Source organism: Dendrobates tinctorius, unplaced genomic scaffold (genome assembly GCF_039654945.1).
Source record: "Dendrobates tinctorius isolate UK_male_01 unplaced genomic scaffold, ASM3965494v1 ptg000044l, whole genome shotgun sequence".
Lineage (NCBI taxonomy): Eukaryota > Metazoa > Chordata > Amphibia > Anura > Dendrobatidae > Dendrobates > Dendrobates tinctorius.
The window spans coordinates 18487038-18509319 of record NW_027361712.1 but is presented as its reverse complement, the minus strand read 5'-3'; the positions used below and the strand labels follow the sequence as shown (position 1 = coordinate 18509319).

General features: G+C 44.4%; 1 protein-coding gene across 1 annotated transcript in view; it reads left to right on the top strand.

Moving 5' to 3' along the window:
- The window catches only part of SLC7A8 (solute carrier family 7 member 8), a 57094-nt gene that overhangs the window by 13446 nt on the left and 21366 nt on the right, over positions 1 to 22282 (top strand). The window contains exons 3-4 of the mRNA XM_073575382.1: positions 4982 to 5186; positions 5272 to 5423. Of these exons, the coding sequence (XP_073431483.1) occupies positions 4982 to 5186; positions 5272 to 5423 (357 nt within the window). The remainder of the gene's footprint in view (positions 1 to 4981; positions 5187 to 5271; positions 5424 to 22282) is intronic.

The following is a 22282-nucleotide window of genomic DNA, read 5'->3' as shown; positions in this document are numbered from 1 at the left end:
ATGGCAAAAATATTAATGCCACACCTCATAAGTTCAATGGTTATTATTGTTCAGATGTATTCCTAAAATATACTGTACTAGATATGTGCCCGATGCTATCGCATCAGGAGAGCAGTAACATCACTATGGGGGCAGCTTTGTAGCGCTGGAGGTGGTGGCCCACCCACTTCCGTGCAGTCACAACTGGCAGGAAAGACGGTGTTTTACGGTCTGTGCTGGAGATGGTGTGCGGCTCCACCAGAGGGTGGCCGCATCCAATCTCCAGCACAGGCCTCACGCCGCGGTCTTTCCTGCCGGCTGCGACTGCACAGAGGTGTGTGGGCAGGCAGCAGCGGGATCCGGCACGTGTAGTCAGGCAGTGGGTCCTGGCAGGGGTCCGGCGGCATCCCTCACTACTCCTCCCTCATTACCCCCTTTATTACACCTCTCTCGTTATACCCCCTTGTTACACCCCTTTCACAGCCTCATGATCGCAGTGGCGGCCTGGATCCGAGCACCATCGGGATCCAAGTGGCGGCTGGGATCCCAGCAGTGGCCAGGATCCCAGCAGCGGTCGGGATCGCAGCAGTAGCCTGGATCTGAGCGGCGGTTATAATATAATAATTTTTTGGTTGGCTGTATTTGCCAAAACAGTCAAGATTATAGCATAGTTTAGTCGGGTATTACAGTAGTTGGTTACTATAAACTATCTGCACGTGATTGGTTTGCATAAGGCTTTAAAAAGTTAATTCAAAGTTCTTATTACTTTTTCTTCGAGTCTTTATGGTTCTTTGTCTAGGTCACTGGTCACCTCTGCAGTCTAGCAGCGGTGGCCCAGCATGCACAGTGCTTATAATATGGCTGGCCATTATCACAGGAGTGCACCTTTAGCTCCGGATACCAGCTGGCTATTACTGCGTTCCACCAATCCTGTAGAGGCAAATCTGCCACATATAGCAGAATTGGAGAGTGCACAGTTCAGGCGATCAGTGCACTGATTCCACTGGTCTGAACTGGGAATCAAGCATGAGCGCACGGCCCCTTAGCAAGCAGGAAGTTGGGAGGCAGGGGAATCAGGGTCACGCAGGTAACTCGCATGCCTTCTCAGCGCTGTCTCACTGACTGCGGTCAATTCTCTGCTTCCCCTAGTGTCAGGCCATCATGCTGAGTTGCCTCTTGCAGCACTGCTGCACTTCCTGCTGTCTCCACTTGGTTATAGGTTGGCGTGGCCAGTCTATGCAGAAATTTAACCCTGCTGTGTCCTGCAGAGTTTAGGTTCTCTGGCCTATCCAGCTCCTGCCTCCACTCTTTGCCTGAGCTTTGGTTCCTACTGCACTTTGTCTCCAACTATCCTGTCTAAGAGCATTGATTCTCCTGTTGCTAACCATGCTAGTATACCCTGTAGAGTGTAGCGATTGTACTCGCTCAGGTGCAACGGGTGTCAATCAGGAGTCCCGTTCCTTTTAAAGTTCACAGGGTTTATTGCTCCACAAACCCACAAACAAAAGAGAACAAAATAAATAGCCTTCAGCTCAGGCAAAACCCAGTCCAAATGTCCAGTACTTTAGGTTCAGTCCTGGAGCCTCAACACACAGGAGGCTTCCCCCTCCCCACATACAGCTCTGTGTTAATCAGTAGTCTACATTATAAAGGTATAGCCACACACTGGAACCCACCACCTGACTAGTCACGTGACTGTGACATCACCACAGGTCTTTAAATACATATAGAAGTTTGGTGACGTCCATTACTGCTTATGTGCACCAAAGAAAACACTCTGGGCTACATCACAGCGACAAGCCATCTCTGAGACACATGCCTCCGATCGACCATACGACCCTTAGCCACGCCACAACCCGTTTTGTATGACCTCTTCGCTGCTGACCTCGGCTTAGTATTCTGAACCTGTGCTGCCTGCTCCGACTTAGTACTGTCTGACTATGTCTGCCTGTGCCCTCTGTACCACATATCACTGCCTTGACTTTTTAGTATATACCTATACAGGCATATATGAGGCTTTCATGTTCAGGTCAGAAGATTCGTGGTCATTCTGTGCAGGTACGGACTGCGAAACACAGATGTGTGAAACGGTCTATAGTAGAGCACAGTTTTACTAAACATAACGAAAGACATTGTTTAGATTCTCCCTTGGCTGTATTTGTGTATTTATTTCTGTGGGCCTCACAAAAAAGACAAGCTGTATTTCTGATATCTGCAGTAATGTCTTGGTTCACTTATTGCAGGGTAAATCAAATCATAAAGGGGCATTTACACTCCAAGATAATCATGAACAAGCATTGTTGTTTTGCTGTATAGACCGGCTGTCAAAGCTCATTCATAAGGTCATTCTCTCTGGTGCATTATCCGGTGTAAACAGGACTCGAGCTGCCGAGAACCTTGGCAGCCTATGTGCACTGAGCAGAGTTATTTGCGAGTGTATCTACCCAGTTATATTGTCTTCTCTATTTATTACCAGGTACATGAATAGTGCTTCACGTATTCCTGGGTAAAAGGATAGTGCCTTGGTTTTTTATGTCCACCTAGGGTCATAGATATTGTAGGAACAGAGTTAGGAGTGTCATGCTGGCCATAGAACTATATTAAAAATAAGTTGCAAACTTGAGGGATGTGCTTAACATAAAAAAGAATATTCACATTACGTCTACGTGATTTGTGTGACTGCCCTTGGCCTTCAAATTGGAATCAAAGCATCAATTCTTCTAGGCACATGCGCACCCAGTTTCTGAAGGAGATCGGCACAAAGATTGTTCCAGACTTCTTGAAGAACTGACCAGATGTTTCGTGTATGTAGGTTTGCGGAAGTTCTTCTGTCTCCATGTAATCTCACACAGACTCGGATGTTGAGATCTGGACTCTGTGGAGGCCATATCGTTATTTCCAGGACACCTTATTCTTCTATTGCGATGAAGATAGATCTTAATGACATTGCCTGTATGTTGGGGGTTGTTGTTCTGCAATAGAATAAATTTGTAGCAAATCGGTTGCCTCCCCGATGGTATTGCATGGTGGATAGGTATCTACCTGTATTTCTTAGCATTGGGGATATTGTTAATCTTGACCAAATACCCTACTTTTGCCTGCAGACACTCGTTATTGTACTGCTCTCTAGCCCTTAAGCAAACAAATTGCTTTTTGTCACAGACCGTTATTTCACATTTTGACTCATCAGTCCATAACACCTGCTGCCATTTCATTTTTTTTCCTGTATCCCACTTGCAATGTTTTCATGAATAGTTGAGTCAATTAACTTTATTTCCATGTCAAAGATATGTTTTTTGTTGAAATTCTATCAATATAACCACTTTCGACAGGTTTCACCAAACAGTAGATGAGTCACACTATTAACTACCAGTTCTGAGCTGATGGCACTTCTGGACATCTTCTGGTTTCAAATGCAAGTAAGCAAGATGTCTTTGGTCTGCTGCACTAAAGGCCATTTAGCGATGCACCAGCGATTCCCGACAACGATACGACCTGGCCAGGATCGCTGGTGCATCGCTAAATGGTCACTAGTGAGCTGCCAAACAGGCAGATCTCACCAGCGATGCAGCAGCGGTCGGCAGTCGCTACTTACATGTCAGACGCAGCGATGATGACTTCTTCTGCCCGCGTCCATGGCTCGCTCGTCGGCGCCAGCAGGAAGCCGACAACGAGAAAATGGCCTGGGACGTTCTCGCGCAATCACCGATAACCAGCGGGGGAGCCGGTCGGAGGTGAGTGTCACATGTAGCAATATCGCTGCTGCGTCACAAAATCGGTGACGCTTTAGCGATATCGCTATGTGTAAAAGGCCCTTAAGTTTCCTTGGCCGACTACTGCATCTCCATTCTTTAACGTTGCCAATTAATTTGTGTCCTCCATGATGAGAAATACAGGCAGATAATTAGCTATTAAACAATACCATCAGGGAGGCATTCAGATTGGCTCTAAATTTATTCTGCTGCAGAACAACCCCAAACATACATTATGGAATATCTTCAGTGTAGAGGAACAAGGAGTCCTGGAAGTGATCATTTGGCCCCGACAGAACCCCGATCTTGACACCATCGAGTTTGTCTGGTTTTTCATAAGCAGACAGAAGGATTTGCCACATCCAGAGAAGATCTGGAGTTACATCCTCCAGATGTTTAGAACAACCTAATCTGTCTTTCTAGTTCAGAAACTGTGTGTATGTGTACCTAGAAGAATTACAAGGACAAAAGATGGTCACCCCAACTATTGATTTGATTTACATTTTTATTTTGTTTATTCACTTTCCATTTCATTAATTGATAAAAAGTAACTTATCATTTCTATTTTTGAAAGCATTCTTACTTTTCATCATTTTTTTTTTTCTAACCCTGCCTAAAACTCACATTTATATACACTCGCATGAACGCATCAGACAAGATTTTACACAACTTTTCCCAGACTTGTTCCAATGTAGCACATTGTAGCCTGGTTTTTGTACAGTAGGTAAGATCTTGTAGCTTTTAGGATTATCCTCAGGTAGGTACATTCAGTCTCATGACATGCCAAGCTGTAAGCAGTTAATTCTTATCACAAGACTGTCTGGGTTTAGACCTTATAACATGCTGAACATGTAATAGGATTCTGTGCTTTCTGGAAGCAGTAGGAATTCCTTCATGAGCTTTTCCATGACAGGGTGCTTTAATGGCAATGTAACCTTTTTATATTTGGAAAATGTAAGTCAGCAAATCCTAAATTGGTATTAAAGCAATTAGTCGGAAATAATGGTCCAAGAAAGGGAAAATATATGAAACTTCCAGCAAATGTCTCATCCTAGTAGTCAAAAAACTAAAAAACCTAATAAGGTTGTAGAAGGAATCTCATATGGTGATTTAGAAATGGGTAAAGAATGAATGTGTATTGTACTCTACTGAGACTTGTAATAACTTTTTTTTGCACCCCACATATTGCTGTGAACACAATTATTTCTCTTCTTGACCCCACTAACATTCCATGAAATCCTGTCTTATAGGAAATATTATCGGCTCTGGCATCTTTGTGTCTCCAAAGGGAGTATTAGAAAATGCAGGTTCGGTGGGTATGGCCCTTATTGTGTGGATCGTCACCGGAGTAATCACTGCAGTGGGCGCCCTATGTTATGCAGAGCTTGGAGTCACCATACCCAAATCTGGGGGAGACTATTCTTATGTTAAGGACATCTTTGGTGGATTAGCAGGGTAAGTGTTGGCATTTTACAATGAGAATATAGCAATTTTTTTTTATAGCTCTTCAGTGTTAAGCCAAATATATTTTGCTTTGCAGTTTCCTCCGGCTCTGGATTGCTGTCCTGGTAATTTATCCTACAAACCAGGCAGTCATCGCATTGACGTTTTCAAATTACGTACTGCAACCCCTCTTCCCAACGTGTTTTGCGCCTGAATCAGGACTGCGTCTATTGGCAGCTGTCTGTCTACGTGAGTAGAAAAGTCCTATCCTATCTTAATCGGATTATACATATTCCCATTTTTATATACATTTTTGAGCATCTACGTTAATAGATTGTGATAAAGCAATTATGGAGACTTAGTACACTCTTGGAAGATATTTATTTTAGCTATTAGTGGTCTACTGCAGAGATTGCAGGCTGGGAAGTAGATCCAGAAAGAAATAGTTTTTTGGCAATGCGATTATTATAAAGCAGTTAAAGAGAACTTGTCACCAGATCAAAAAGCTGATCCCCTGAGTTTTACTTGTTTGCTTCAGTTTCAGGGTCTCTAACACTTTCGTATAGAAAAAAATCAGTCCTGTTCTCATCCAGGAGCATTCTGTTTTTTCTCGCATTGCACACTTGTCCGATTTATACGCTAGTGTGATCAAACCCTTACATATATTCAGCTTTTTTATTTTCTGCCATTTTTAATGGCCTTTATAAAGGAGTGTTGCAGTCTAAAGACATGCCCCCAGATAATCCTATGAGTCTCTCCCCCCAAATCGGCCCTGCCCTTATAAAGACCTTAAAAACCGGAACTGTTTCCTAAATTAAAAATAAAATACTCAGGGTAGCAGGGGAAATAAAATAAGAGCAAAAATGGTCACTTTTGATCTGGTGACAGGTCCTCTTTAAATTGTCATGTTAAAAAGAAAAAAAAAAAATCTTGGGTACGAGCCAAGGGTGCGATAAAAACTTTATGGGTATTCTACTTTACTGATAATTTTCTGTAGTAAAGCCATAATAAAACTGCCCAATCCACTTGATAGTAAGCATTATCCCATCTTTATAGATAGGTACAATTCTAAAATGCTTGTTAAAGCAAGTAACTTTGCACTTGTTGTTAAAATTCCTGTCCGTTCTCAAATGAACAGTAATTTTTTGCTTTACTGTTTACAGCTTAATACCCGGGCAATCGGCCACTGCTGCAGCGGTGGCTTCACATGCACAGTGTTTGAGATCATTCCAATAGAACTTCTAAGCACTGCACTAAGGGTTAAGAGCACACTAAAAAAATCATAATTGGTTCATTTAAAGCTCTTCCCAAATTATTGCTAAAAAATAAGTAAAAAAAATGCTCTCCTAAATAGTTGCTAATCAAAGCTATAGAACCAGATGGTTATACTTTAAAGAGCACCTGTCACCAGGTCCAAAGTGGCCGCTGCTTGCCGTTATGTTTGATCATTCTGTATTTATCTTTATTTTTTTTTTTTTATAGCGTTATAAGATTTCAGAGATGTGGGCTTTTTTATTTAGTGCTAATTTTTATGGTCTTTAACCAAGGGGTGTTGCTCACAGGGTTCTGTGGGCAGCAAGTCTTTGAAGTATTACCTTATGAGCACTGCCCCCTTGGTAAAGGCCATAAAAATTAGCCTTAAGAAAAAAAACCCATGTATCTCGAACTGTATGGCAGGACGTGGCCCAGTGGGCAAATAAAATTCATCATAATTTACACCACAAAAGTGATTCATGACTGAAAAGTACTCCCCTTATAGTTTAGTTAATAGGCAGGGCCTTAATACAGATAAAAAAAGGTAATGGTCCTCATTAATCAAAACTATCTAAAAGAACAACAATCCATGTTGCCCCTAGCAAAAAAATCAGAATTCAGCTTTACATTTTTAAAAATCTCCGATAAAATGAATGAATAGGAGCTGATGAGCAGGGCTCGGCAGCGGCTGCTACAAAAATCTCTTGTAAAATGAATGAATAGGAGCTGATGTGCAGGGCTCGGCAGCGGCTGCTACAAAAATCTCTTGTAAAATGAATGAATAGGAGCTGATGTGCAGGGCTCGGCAGTGGCTGCTACAAAAATCTCTTGTAAAATGAATGAATAGGAGCTGATGTGCAGGGCTCGGCAGCAGCTGCTACAAAAATCCGGTAAAATGAATGAATAGGAGCTGATGCGCAGGGCTCGGCAGCAGCTGCTACAAAAATCTCTTGTAAAATGATTGAATAGGAGCTGATGTGCAGGGCTCGGCAGCGGCTGCTACAAAAATCTCTTGTAAAATGAATGAATAGGAGCTGATGTGCAGGGCTCGGCAGCAGCTGCTACAAAAATCCGGTAAAATGAATGAATAGGAGCTGATGTGCAGGGCTCGGCAGCGGCTGCTACAAAAATCTCTTGTAAAATGAATGAATAGGAGCTGATGCGCAGGGCTCGGCAGCAGCTGCTACAAAAATCCGGTAAAATGAATGAATAGGAGCTGATGTGCAGGGCTCGGCAGCAGCTGCTCCAAAAATCCAGTAAAATGAATGAATAGGAGCTGATGTAGCCGCTGCCGAGCCCTGCACTGCAAAAATCTCTTGTAAAATGAATGAATAGGAGCTGATGTGCAGGGCTCGGCAGTGGCTGCTACAAAAATCCGGTAAAATGAATGAATAGGAGCTGATGTGCAGGGCTCGGCAGTGGCTACTACAAAAATCTCTTGTAAAATGAATGAATAGGAGCTGATGTGCAGGGCTCGGCAGCGGCTACTACAAAAATCTCTTGTAAAATGAATGAATAGGAGCTGATGTGCAGGGCTCGGCAGTGGCTGCTACAAAAATCTCTTGTAAAATGAATGAATAGGAGCTGATGTGCAGGGCTCGGCAGCAGCTGCTACAAAAATCCGGTAAAATGAATGAATAGGAGCTGATGCGCAGGGCTCGGCAGCAGCTGCTACAAAAATCCAGGAAAATGAATGACTAGGAGCTGATGTGCAGGGCTCGGCAGTGGCTGCTACAAAAATCTCTTGTAAAATGAATGAATAGGAGCTGATGCGCAGAGCTCGGCAGCAGCTGCTACAAAAACCTGGTAAAATGAATGAATAGGAGCTGATGCGCAGGGTTCGGCAGTGGCTGCTACGAAAATCTGTTAAAAATAATGAATAGGAGCTGATGCGCAGGGTTTGGCAGTGGCTGCTACGAAAATCTGGTAAAATGAATGAATAGGAGCTGATGCGCAGGGTTCGGCAGTGGCTGCTACGAAAATCTCTTGTACAATGAATGAATAGGAGCTGATGCGCAGGGCTCGGCAGTGGCTACTACAAAAATCCGGTAAAATGAATGAATAGGAGCTGATGTGCAGGGCTCGGCAGTGGCTACTACAAAAATCCGGTAAAATGAATGAATAGGAGCTGATGTGCTGGGCTCGGCAGTGGCTGCTACAAAAATCCGGTAAAATGAATGAATAGGAGCTGATGTGCAGGGCTCGGCAGCAGCTGCTACAAAAACCTGGTAAAATGAATAGGAGCTGATGCGCAGGGTTCGGCAGTGGCTGCTACGAAAATCTGTTAAAAATAATGAATAGGAGCTGATGCGCAGGGTTTGGCAGTGGCTGCTACGAAAATCTGGTAAAATGAATGAATAGGAGCTGATGCGCAGGGTTCGGCAGTGGCTGCTACGAAAATCTCTTGTACAATGAATGAATAGGAGCTGATGTGCAGGGCTCGGCAGTGGCTGCTACAAAAATCCGGTAAAATGAATGAATAGGAGCTGATGTGCAGGGCTCGGCAGCGGCTGCTACAAAAATTTGGTAAAATGAATGAATAGGAGCTGATGTGCAGGGCTCGGCAGCGGCTGCTACAAAAATCTCTGGTAAAATGAATGAATAGGAGCTGATGTGCAGGGCTCGGCAGAGGCTGCTACACATTAAATGAAATTGTGCTGTTCAGCTCTGTTCACTGTTTATAGCCAGCCGCCAGAGTAAGTATTGGCAGATTGATGGGGGAGTCGGACCTCCACTGTTCTGATATTCATCGGTCATCCATTTTGAATGCTTGGAAAACCCCTTTAAGCTGGCCATTTATTGGGGGCCATATTCAGCCCTTTTTGAATGACTTGTAATTCTCGGCTGGTCTGTGCAATTTTTTAGGCCATTTTTTAATTAGAATAATAATTGGGTAGATATTTCTAGTGATGAAATGGATTTACATGTAGGAATCGCTGGGTCCTTTAGGATCTGCATTATTTCTGTTTACATGGAGAAGATCAGTGTGAAGTCCGCTATGGCACAGAATACATTGCACATGGCAGACAGATGCACACAGTGGAATAGTATATACCATGTATATTTAGCCCAGTATCTCCTCAGCTTATGAAAGCTTGGCAGACATTACCACCCAGACACTGTAATGAGATGACTCAACAATATGTTTAGGTCACGATATAAGGACTTTACATTTTCATGTAGGAATCTCCTTATCAATGCTGTTAACAAGTCATTACTGGGCCTTGTGGTTCTGGCCACAGCCCTCGTCTGAGAGGATGATATGGGGGATGGGTTGTTTTGGACTGCTGCTAGATATGGTGCCTGGCTGCCAAGAGGAGACAATCCTGCTTAAACTGGTTCCCTGGAAGCTCAAAACATGGAGGAGGGGGGTCTGGATTATGCAAGCACAGCTGGGCCTGAAAAGTCATTATTCAGACAGGCTGATTACTCAGGGCTGACTCGGCAAGAAGCTGGAGGGAAGTGATAGGAGAAATCCTCTGTTTGTGTAAGACTAAAACAACCTAGACTGTCTGTGTATTCTGTGTATTTGGTTCAGTAGAATGTCACACATGTTTGTCAAACTTTTGTTCAGTGCGATAGCGAGTATGTGTATCTACAATCTCATCTATGCTGCATGTTTGCTTCTTCTGCAGATGTGGCGACTTGTGTCCTCCAGATCTTCTTGTACCTCAGGGTCACTGATAATGGTGACGCACACCAGGGTCCTATCAGACAGTCCTCAAACGTATAGGCCTTGACACTTCATAAAAGCTGCTATTCCATTCCCTGACATGTTAAGCAGCTTTCTATGCTTTTTAAAAAATATTTGGAGGTCAAGAATTTTACTTTGACAAGAACTCTGCATTCTGTGGTGGAAATGTTAGCAAATGTTTATATTGCAATCCAAAATCATGTGATGTTTCAATCTAATCCTGAACACCTTCCTCAGATTGCAGCTAGAGATAGGTGTAGAAAAGTAGCCGCCATACACATTAGACTAATGTTGACTGAACCTGTCGATATTGATTGGTTCGGTCGTCAGCCTCACCGGACAGATGACTTTTGATTTTGGACTGCCAATCCTTTTTTTTTTTTTTTTTTTTTTTTCTCCCTGAGATAAGCCGCCACCAGAGATGTCTGGCCGTGGCTCTCTCATAGAGGACACAAGTGCTTAATAGAGAGAGTGCTCCTTTGTATGGGAGAGACAGCCGAGAACTGCCGAACAATCAGCCAAACCATCTATCGTGCGACAGCCATCTGAATGTATGAATATATGGGGGCTTTAGTTCTAGCATCTGAGTGCCTCCACAACTTATGCCTGTACTGCTTCCCTACTTTCCTACACTGATCCCTGTTTGCAATACCTGAGGAAGGTCTTGTGGAATAGACCGAAACATCAAACAATTTTGGATTGCAATAGATATAATCAATAGCATTTCAACAATGGAGTTCCGAGTTCTTTTTTCTGTATGTTTGGAGTTGAATCCTAGTGGAGCACTTGTCGTCATTGAGTGCCCAACCCATCATACTAATTAATAGTGGCTAGAAAAATATCCTACTTAAGGGCCTGTCATACTAAGCGATATCGCTATAACGTCACTGGTTTTTGTGACGTAGCAGCGATATTGCTAGCGATATCACTATGTGTGATACTTACCTCCGACCGGCTCCCCCGCTGATCGCGAGAGAACGTCCTGGACCGTTTCTCGTCAGCTTCCTGCTGGGCTTCCTGTGGCGCCGACGAGCGACGCGTGGACTGGAGGACATCAGGATCGCCTCGTCTGACAGGTAAGTAACGACCCCCGACCGCTGCTTTGTCGCTGGTGAGATCTGCCTGTGTGGCAGCTCACTAGCGACCACTTAGCGATGCACCAGCGATCCTGACCGCGTCATATCGCTGGTCGGGATCGCTGGTGCATCGCTGAGTGTGACAGTACCTTTAGGCTCTTTTAACGTCACCTTTGAACCTTGCGTTTGGTAGATAAGCTAGAAAAATCTTTCAGCATATATACCGTATGTCAAATATAACCATTAGGCTCCACTGACCCAACGTAGGTTAAAACACGATCCTTCTGGCCTCCATCTGTCTGTATATATTACTATACACACGTGCTATACACTTTTTTTACTGTATGAAAAAGCTTAGTAAGCTAGGTTTTCATGCAGAGACAGCCTGGCATATGGCTGAGTCTTCTGTCCGAGTGTAGGTCGGACATTATTTCCAAGATATACAGTGGGGCAAAAAAGTATTTAGTCAGTCAGCAATAGTGTAAGTTCCACCACTTAAAAAGATGAGAGGCGTCTGTAATTTACATCATAGGTAGACCTCAACTATGGGAGACAAACTGAGAAAAAAAAATCCAGAAAATCACATTGTCTGTTTTTTGTTTTTTTTTCATTTTATTTGCATATTATGGTGGAAAATAAGTATTTGGTCAGAAACAAGCAATCAAGATTTCTGGCTCTCACAGACCTGTAACTTCTTCTTTAAGAGTCTCCTCTTTCCTCCACTCATTACCTGTAGTAATGGCACCTGTTTAAACTTGTTATCAGTATAAAAAGACACCTGTGCACACCCTCAAACAGTCTGACTCCAAACTCCACTATGGTGAAGACCAAAGAGCTGTCAAAGGACACCAGAAACAAAATTGTAGCCCTGCACCAGGCTGGGAAGACTGAATCTGCAATAGCCAACCAGCTTGGAGTGAAGAAATCAACTGTGGGAGCAATAATTAGAAAATGGAAGACATACAAGACCACTGATAATCTCCCTCGATCTGGTGCTCCACGCAAAATCCCACCCCGTGGGGTCAGAATGATCACAAGAACGGTGAGCAAAAATCCCAGAACCACGCGGGGGGACCTAGTGAATGAACTGCAGAGAGCTGGGACCAATGTAACAAGGCCTACCATAAGTAACACACTACGCCACCATGGACTCAGATCCTGCAGTGCCAGACGTGTCCCACTGCTTAAGCCTGTACATGTCCGGGCCCGTCTGAAGTTTGCTAGAGAGCATTTGGATGATCCAGAGGAGTTTTGGGAGAATGTCCTATGGTCTGATGAAACCAAACTGGAACTGTTTGGTAGAAACACAACTTGTCGTGTTTGGAGGAAAAAGAATACTGAGTTGCATCCATCAAACACCATACCTACTGTAAAGCATGGTGGTGGAAACATCATGCTTTGGGGCTGTTTCTCTGCAAAGGGGCCAGGACGACTGATCCGGGTACATGAAAGAATGAATGGGGCCATGTATCGTGAGATTTTGAGTGCAAACCTCCTTCCATCAGCAAGGGCATTGATGATGAAACGTGGCTGGGTCTTTCAACATGACAATGATCCAAAGCACACCGCCAGGGCAACGAAGGAGTGGCTTCGTAAGAAGCATTTCAAGGTCCTGGAGTGGCCTAGCCAGTCTCCAGATCTCAGCCCTATAGAAAACCTTTGGAGGGAGTTGAAAGTCCGTGTTGCCAAGCGAAAAGCCAAAAACATCACTGCTCTAGAGGAGATCTGCATGGAGGAATGGGCCAACATACCAACAACAGTGTGTGGCAACCTTGTGAAGACTTACAGAAAACGTTTGACCTCTGTCATTGCCAACAAAGGATATATCACAAAGTATTGAGATGAAATTTTGTTTCTGACCAAATACTTATTTTCCACCATAATATGCAAATAAAATGAAAAAAAAACAGACAATGTGATTTTCTGGATTTTTTTTTCTCAGTTTGTCTCCCATAGTTGAGGTCTACCTATGATGTGAATTACAGACGCCTCTCATCTTTTTAAGTGGTGGAACTTGCACTATTGCTGACTGACTAAATACTTTTTTGCCCCACTGTATGTATAATTGATGGTTCGGATATGATGTGTAAAGAGTATGAGGCCTCATTCAGACAGCAGAATTTTGCATTAGTATTTGTAAATCTTGAGGTGGAATATACACAGAGGAAAGAAACTAAAGAAATATACTGTATGTACTTATTCCATGTTTGGATTCCACACCAGTGTTCTTTTATCCTGGATTTTGTTTATTGTACTCATTTATATAGCGCCATTAATTCCACAGTGCTTTACAGACATTATTGGCACTGTCCCCCATGGGGCTCACAATCTAAATTCCCTATCAGTATGCCTTTGGAATGTGGTGGGAGGAAACCGGATTACCCGGAGGAAACCCACACAAATACGGGGAGAACATACAAACTCCTGGATAACGTATAGTGCATTTTGAAACTAGAACAAATACTCCAGATTAATAACTAAGGGCTTGTTCAGACCAGTGTGTAATCGGTCTATGGTCTGCTTGGAAAAAAATCGCAGCATGCAGTAATTTGGTCCGTTTTACAGACCAGAATAATGCATGCAGTGAAAGGCAGCTGCGGCCCCCTTCAATGTAGACAAATGCACAGAGCCAAGCACTTCCACAGGCCTAATTTTCAGTTGGTCAATCTGATCCCAACCTAAAGCCGATCACATGTAGACTGTGGCCTCTGTTTATAATAAAGGCCCTGTTATACGCAGCGATATTGTGAACGATATCGTTGCAACGTCACCAGTTTGGTGACGTTGCAGCGATGTCGAAATGACACTGTTGCGTGTGACACGTAGGAACCATCAGTTGGCTGATCGTTAATCGTTGCCTAATGGTCTGGGCCATAAATCTTATCGTTGGTCTCCCCACTGGGCAGCACACATTGCTGCGTGTGACAGCGAGAGACCAACAATCAGCGAGCTCCCAGCACCATACAGCAGACGCTGGGAGCTGGTATCCAGGGTAAACGAGTAAAGAAGAGCCGCGCGGCACTTAGATATCAGCTGTTTACCCTGGATACCAGCGTGCTCACTGGTCCTGATCGGGTATCCAGGGTAAACAGCGGGTAACTAAGAGCCACGCGGCGCTTAGATACCCGCTGTTTACCTTGAATACCAGCGTGCTCGCTGGTCCTGATCGCTGGTGAGTCTGCCTAAGTGACAGCTCACCAGCGATCAGCTAACTATGTCCCAGCGATCCCATCCACGTCAGATCGTTGGTGGGATCGCTGGGACATTGAAGCGTGTAACGGGGCTATAAGGCTGTGTGCTGCGATTTTCGGTGCAAAAACGTTTAAAAATCTTGTACAGAACGCACCCCATGCATTCCTATGGCATTCCGCACATGCTGTGCTAATGCTGCGCTTTTTTCCGCGGCGGAATCGCATCGCGGAAAAAATCGCATCATGCTCATTCTTTTGTGCGGAATCGCAAAGAATTGCCGCGATTCCGCACCCATAGGAATGCATGAGAATCGCTTACTTCCCGCATGTGGCTATGCCCACCATGCGCGAAGTTAAGCGTCTCATGTGCGGTTGGTACCCACGGTGTGGAGGAGAGGAGACTGTCCTCCAGGCCCTGGGTACCATACCCCTGTAAAAAAAAAAAAAATAAAAAAAAAATAAAATAAAATAAAAAATCGGGGTATATTTACCTTCCGACGTCCCTCGCTGCCTTCCCGGGCCTCAGCATTCCCAGTAATGCCTTGCGGCAAGGTCCTGTGATGACGTAGTCTCGCGTGATTCTAGCGGTGTCGTGAGATCGCTATAGCAACGCGAGACCAACGGCATCACAGGTCTCGCAAGGCATCGCTGGGAACGGGAGCGTCGCTGAGACAGCGCGGGACATCGGAAGCTAAATATACCCAAAATTTTTTTTATCATTTTTAACATTATCTTTTACTATTGAGGCCGCATAGGCGGCCTCAATAGTAAAAAGCTGGTCACGCTTGTCAAACACTATGTTTGACGAGTGCGACCAACCTGTCCATCACTTTCCAAGCGATGCTTCAAATCGCTTGGAAAGTGCTTGAATATCGCACGCGAAAATCGCGAACATAATCGCGGTAAAACCGCGCGATTTCTGGGAAGGAATCCGGTTTTCAGTGTCCGGATTTAAACGCTACGTGGGCACAGCCTGAGAGTGATTTGTCAGATACAGGTGCTTCTCACAAAATTAGAATATCATCAAAAAGTTAATTTATTTCAGTTCTTCAATACAAAAAGTTAAATTAATACATTATATAGAGTCATTACAAACAGAGTGATCTATTTCAACTGTTTATTTCTGTTAACTTTTTAATGATATTCTGATTTTGTGAGAAGCTCCCGTATATCATACAATTGAATGCTGTGATGGTGCCCATTGACCTATAATGACAGTTCCACAAAGCTTATACAATTTGATATTCCTTTAAAATATAAAAAAAACTTTACATGATATTTATCAAACTGTATACTTGATACCCACCATTTCACTATTGCTCCATTCATAGTACCTGGAACATTTTAGGAACTTTTTAATACACAGATTTGTCCTGTTGTAAGGTGGCGCAGGACGGTAGCCATGGGCTAGGTACTTTTCTCTTATGCCCCTGCACGTTACATGATGGTGGAGGTCCTGGCTGTGTGTGGATCAGTTTTCATTTGTGTCAGTCTGAATGTATCTATTGTAGAGAGTCTGTGATAGTTTTCACATTATTCATCTCCTCCTTTGCCCTCAGTTTCACCGTTCTGCTTTGTTATTCTGAAGTGTGTTTGTATGGTTTTCTGCCTTCCTCTGCTCCCTCCCAACTTGGTTAATATTTTCTTTCCTCCCATCTGTCTTCCAATTTCTTACTGAGCTTGAAAACAAGTTGTCTGGCCTGGCAGAATGCCGTGATCTGTAAGACCCTGTGTGTACATGAGTGATTTCTAGGTACCGGCGTAAGGATAGGACAATCTAAATCCCTGTGGGCCAGTGACGTCATTGCTGCCAGCAGTCATTCCCACAGATGTAGGCTAGAATTTGTGAATCAACATGTTCCTAAACTCGGTTAGATAAACACATTGCTCCTTCAGGTCACGAGACGATACTTGTCGGAACAATACTGGTTAGGCATTACGTAATACATGTTACCTTATTAACCTACTTTCACGACAGAAGGTAACGTTAGCCCTTAGTACTATTAGTCCTTCTGTAAATAGTGCCCTTGAACTAAATAATTGATTCTGTTCTTTAACAAACACATCCCTACATGGGGTGGCCATGCACAAGGCAACCATTCAGCTAGCCCTCAAACAATTTGAGTATGCAGTGTGTATCCTATAAGTACGTCACCCAGCTTTCCACACACTCTTCTTACCTCTGCTCCTAGTATTCACTTGGTATGTCTTTACCCCAGTGTTATTTATGAGCTTGTTTACTTTGGCTTGAGCATATGCATCTGGTCCACTCTTAATTCTTTGACCAAGATGAGCACAGACCACTCCTCTCTGCTTCACACCTGAATGCCCTTTGTAGCACATATATTGCATAGCACCAGTCTGCCAATATTTTAGTCTGCAGTGTGTATCCTATAAGCGTGTATCATGCAAGTGTGAGATAAGAATTAATCCAGAATTGAACCAGAATAGAACTGAGGGTAACTGGAGAGTCACTGTAAACAATGTTTCTGTTTTCACTCTCACTCCTATAATCCTTCACTTTCTGCTACCCCCCCCCCAATTCCTAGCAAGGAACTGTTCATCTCTTCTCCAATCCTCCCCATCCATCTCAACTCCTCCTCAGAACTGTTCCTCCACATACAATCCTTTGTCTCCAAACAGCCACCTCATGCCCTCTCCTGCTCCCACCTACTAACACTTTCTCTGCTCCTTCTCACTGCTGGTGATATCTCTTCAAATCCTGGTCCTCCTCACCACATCCCCCACAGTCATTTCTACCTCCCATCCATGCTCTATCACACATTTCCATAACCTCTCTCTCACCTTATACCCATTCGCCCGGCCCCCGCTTCCCCAGTCCCACTAACAGGAGCTCTATGGAACGCTCGCTGTGTCTGCAACAAATTTTCCTACATCCATGATCTTTTTATTACTAACAAACTTTCCTTCCCTGCCATCACTGAAACCTAGCTCACCCCCTCTGACACAGCCTCTCCTGCTGCACTTTTGTATGGTGGATTCCACCTTTCCCACACCCGCTGCCCCACCAGCAAGCATGGTAGAGGAGTTGGTTTTCTCCTGTCAGATAACTGCTCCTTCACCCCAATCCCACTACCACACTCTGTTACCTGTTACCTTCCCTTCCTTTGAGGTGCACTCTGTGCGCATCTACTTCCCCTCCAACTGGCTGTCATTTACTGCCCCTTAGGGCCAGCCACCACCTTCTTTTGACCACTTCACCACCTGGCTACTTCATTTCCTCTCAACTTCAACATCCCCATTGACACTTACCGCTCAGCTGCCACTAAGCTTCTATCTCTCACTTCCTCCTTCGGCCTCACTTAATGGTCTTCTGCAGCCACCCACACACAAAGCCACACACTGGACCTCATCTTCACCCACCTCTGCTCACTATCTAACCTCTCTAACTCGCCTCTTCCTCTTTCTGACCACAACCTACTTACATTCTCTTCCCTCTCCTCTCCAGGTCCACAATCCCCATCCCACAAACTTGCACACCCTCGCAGAAATCTTAAACACCTCGATCTACACTCACTGTCTGAATCCCTTCTCCCTCTTACAGACATAAGTTTCCTACACAATGTGGATGCTACTGCCACTCTATATAACACAATAGCTGTAGCTTTGGAATCTGTTGCCATTCTCACACATACCAAAGCTCGTAAAATCAACACACAGCCCTTGCACACCATCCTGACCAAAGAACTGAGACGGGCTTCCAGGACTGCTGAGCGGAGATGGAAAAGATCCCACTCCAACAAGGACTTCATCGCATTCAAACAGTCCCTCACTACTTTCAATGCCAAACTCGCTACAGCTAAACAAACCTACTTCTCATCTCTCATATCCTCCCTGTCTCACAACTCTAAACAGCTATTCAACATCTTCAATCCTCTTCTCCTTCCCCCAGCACCTCCTGCCTCTCCACTCCACAGAAGATTGATAACATCAGAGACAGTTTTGGTCCACAACCCCCAGAGCCCTTCCTCCTAACTGCCCAGTCCTCCTCCAAAACCAACTTCTCCACCTTTACAGAAGATCGACTCTCTACTCTCAACATTACATCTCACCACCTCACAATCACTTCATCCGAAACCTCACCACAGTCTTCATCCCAACCCTAACCCATCTCTTCAACCTATCACTAACTGGTGTTTTCCCCTCAAGCTTTAAACATGCCTCAATCACACCTATCCTCAAAAAGCTTCAAAACTACTGGAATACGTCCATCTTGAACTGTCCTCTCACCTCTCTTCTTGCTCCGTCTTCGACCGCTTACAATCTGGCTTCTGGCTGCACCACTCCACTGAAACTGCCCTAACTAAGGTCACCAATGACCTATTAACCGCCAAGGCCAAGTGGCACTACTCTGTCCTCCTCCTGGACCTGTCCTCTGCCTTTGACACAGTGGACCATTCCCTATTACTACAGACCCTCTCATCTCTTGGCATCACAGACTTGGCCCTATCTTGGATCGCGTCATACCTAACAGACCGGACATTCAGTGTCTCCCACTCGCACACCACTTCCTCACTATGCCCCCTATCTGTCGGAGTCCCACAAGGTTCAGTCCTAGGGCCCCTGCTCTTCTCCATTTACACCTTCGGCCTGCGACAGCTCATAGAATCTCATGGCTTTCAGTATCACCTCTATGCGTATGACACACAGATCTACATCTCTGGACCAGATATCACCACGCTACTAGCCAGAATCCCTCAATGTCTGTTCGCTATTTCATCCTTCTTCTCCGCTAGATTTCTAAAACTTAATATGGACAAAACAGAACTCATCATCTTCCCCCATCTCACTTGACCCCCCCCCCCCCAACGGACCTATCCATTAAACGGCTGCCCACTCTCCCCAGTCCCACAAGCTTGCTGCCTCAGGGTTATCCTTGACACTGATCTCTTTCAAACCACATATACAAGCCCTTTCCACTTCCTGCCGACTTCAACTCAAAAATATTTCCCGGATCCGTACATTCCTCAACCAAGAATCTGCAAAAACCCTAGTCCATGCCCTCATCATCTCCTGCCTTGACTACTGTAACCTTACTCCTGCTCTGTGGCCTTTCCTCTAAAGCCCCCGTCTCACATAGCGAGATCACTGAAGCGTCACCGATTTTGTGACGCAACAGCGACCTTGCCAGCGATCTCGCTACATGTGACACTTAGCGGGGACCCCCCCCCCCGCTGGATATCGCTGATTGTGCTCGAATATCCTGGGCCACTTTTTCATCATCAGCATCCCGCTGGCCAGCGCACATCACTGTGTTTGACGCCGACGAGCAACCTCGTTGGCGACGCAGAACTCAGGGACGCAGGCGGAAATCGTCAGAAAATCTGCTGTGACAAGGTACCAATGACCGCCGACGTCGTTATACGGATTGCCGGATCATTGCTGCATCGCTGAAGAGATCTGCCTGTTTGGCAGCTTATTAGCGACCATGTAGCGACGCACCAGCGATCCTTACCAGGTGGTATCGCTGTTGGGATCGCTGGTGCGTCGCTATGTGAAACGGGACCCTTACATTGTCGCACTCCTTCAATCCATTCTAAACTCTGCTGCCCGACTCATCCACCTGTCCCCCCGCTATTCCCCTGCCTCTCCCCTCTGTCAATCCCTGCACTGGCTCCACATTACACAAAGACTCCAGTTGAAAACCCTAACCATGACATACAAAGCCATCCATGACATACAAAGCCATCCACAACCTGTGTCCTCCATACATCTGTGACCTCGTCTCCCGGTACTTACTTGCTCGCAACCTCCGATCCTCACAAGATCTCCTGCTCTACTCCCCTCTTTTCTCCTCTTCCCACAATCGCATACAAGATTTCTCCCGCGCATCACCCCTACTCTGGAACTCTCTACCACAGCCTATCAGACTCTCGCCTACCATCGAAACCTTTAAAAAGAATCTGAAGACCTACCTCTTTCGACAAGCTTACAACCTGCAGTAACCACTGATCGGCCAACCACTGCACGACCAGCTCTACCCTCGCCTACTGTATCCTCACCCATCCCTTGTAGATTGTGAGCCCTCGCAGGCAGGGTCCTCTCTTCTCCTGTACCAATCGTGACTTGTGCTGTTTAAGAATACTGTACTTGTTTTTATTATGTATACCCCTCCTCACTTGTAAAGCGCCATGGAATAAATGACGCTATAATAATAATAATGAGCAAAAGTGATAGATATCATGCACAGATCTTTAGCAAATCCGTATGTCTCCTGTCAGAGATTTGTCTGTCTGATGTATGGTAGCTGCTTAGCTTCCTCTATAAATGTAATGTATTGATGTGGGCACAAGGTACAGATATCAGAACAGAAAGTGGTCAATCAGACTAATATTGCTCCAAATTGGTGACTATATTGTCTATCACGCACAGTGGCTCAGTGGTTAGCACTGCTGATTTGCACCACTAGGGACCTGGGTTCAAACCCCACCAAGGACAACATCTGCAAGGAGTTTGTATGTTCTCTCCGTGTTTGCGTAGGTTTCCTCCGGGTTCTTCGTTTTCCTCCCACACTCCAAAGACATACTGATAGAGAATCTAGATTGTGAGCCCCAATGGGGACTGTGATGATAATGTCTGTAAAGAGGTGCAGAATAAGATAGCTCTGTATCACATGTAACCAGCATCTGGGAAACAACTTAAGAAATAGGATTATTACGTCAGGATTCTTATTACAGCCGAGGAAGATGAGAATTAGATTTATCTTAATAAAATATAAAAATGTCTGACATCTGTGAGCGATTAATTTCACGGCCTATAAAGCTGGTTTTACACTGACTGCTTTCTGCCTATTAACAACTACTCAATTTCCTTTTGTTTAAGGCGTTTTTATTTGGGGCAGCACAAACTGAATGGTGAAGAAACAATTGTTAAAATCATTTGTTTCCCATACACTTTGCATAATAATTATTTCAAGGACACATGGAACAGTTGTATTAGTGTAGAAATAATCAGTTTGCTCATTTGTCATCTGATCACTGCCCCATTTACACAAGCAAATGATTACAAACGAGTATTCATATGAATGCCCTTTGTCCAAATCCAGTAGATTCGCTTTTTAGTAAAACTAATGTGTATGTTAACTCCTTTTAAGTCGTTTTCTTTTGAGATTGCTACAATACCGGTTGAAAGTTTGGATACACTTATTCATGCAGTGGTTTTCCTTGGTCTTATTGGAATGTGCACATTGTAGATTCAGACAGCAAGCAGCAAAAACCACGATAGAAAACCAGCATCAAGGAATAAAGTGACACCTGTGAGACAAACCAGGTTATATGTTTAATATTTGCTCAAAAGTTAACCCCCTTATACCTTGATAACTTTACACACTCTTGGCATTCTCTTAAGCAGCTTGAGCGGTTCACCTTGTTCACTGAAAGCCATTCGGTTATCCTTCGTCAAGAGTTCAGTTGTAGAATCATAGGCCTTCAGAAAATTTTTACAACCATCAGGTATTTTTGAAGCGGCAGTGTTACACAGTTCCATACAGTGCTGAGCCAAAATCTGGAGCTGTCCTAAGCCAAAATATTGCAAGACCCACCCAACTAAGTAATGGGAATTAATACTCCATTACTTTAAAACATGAAGATCAGTTAATCGAGAAAATTGTTAGAACTTTGAAAGAATCCTCAAGTACAGTTATAACAAACATCAATCACTATGATGAAATTAGCTGTTATGAGGACTGGTCCAAGAAAGGATGACCAAGAATGGTTTCTGCTGCAGATAAGTTCATCAGAATTACCAGGTTGCATTACAATTCTTGCCATTGCCTTTTTGATATCCCTGGGTGAAGGGATATGCTGCCCGGTTACTCCCGATAGGGACTACATGTGCCATTCCCCTGATGAATCAAGGTGTTGAGGAAACCTG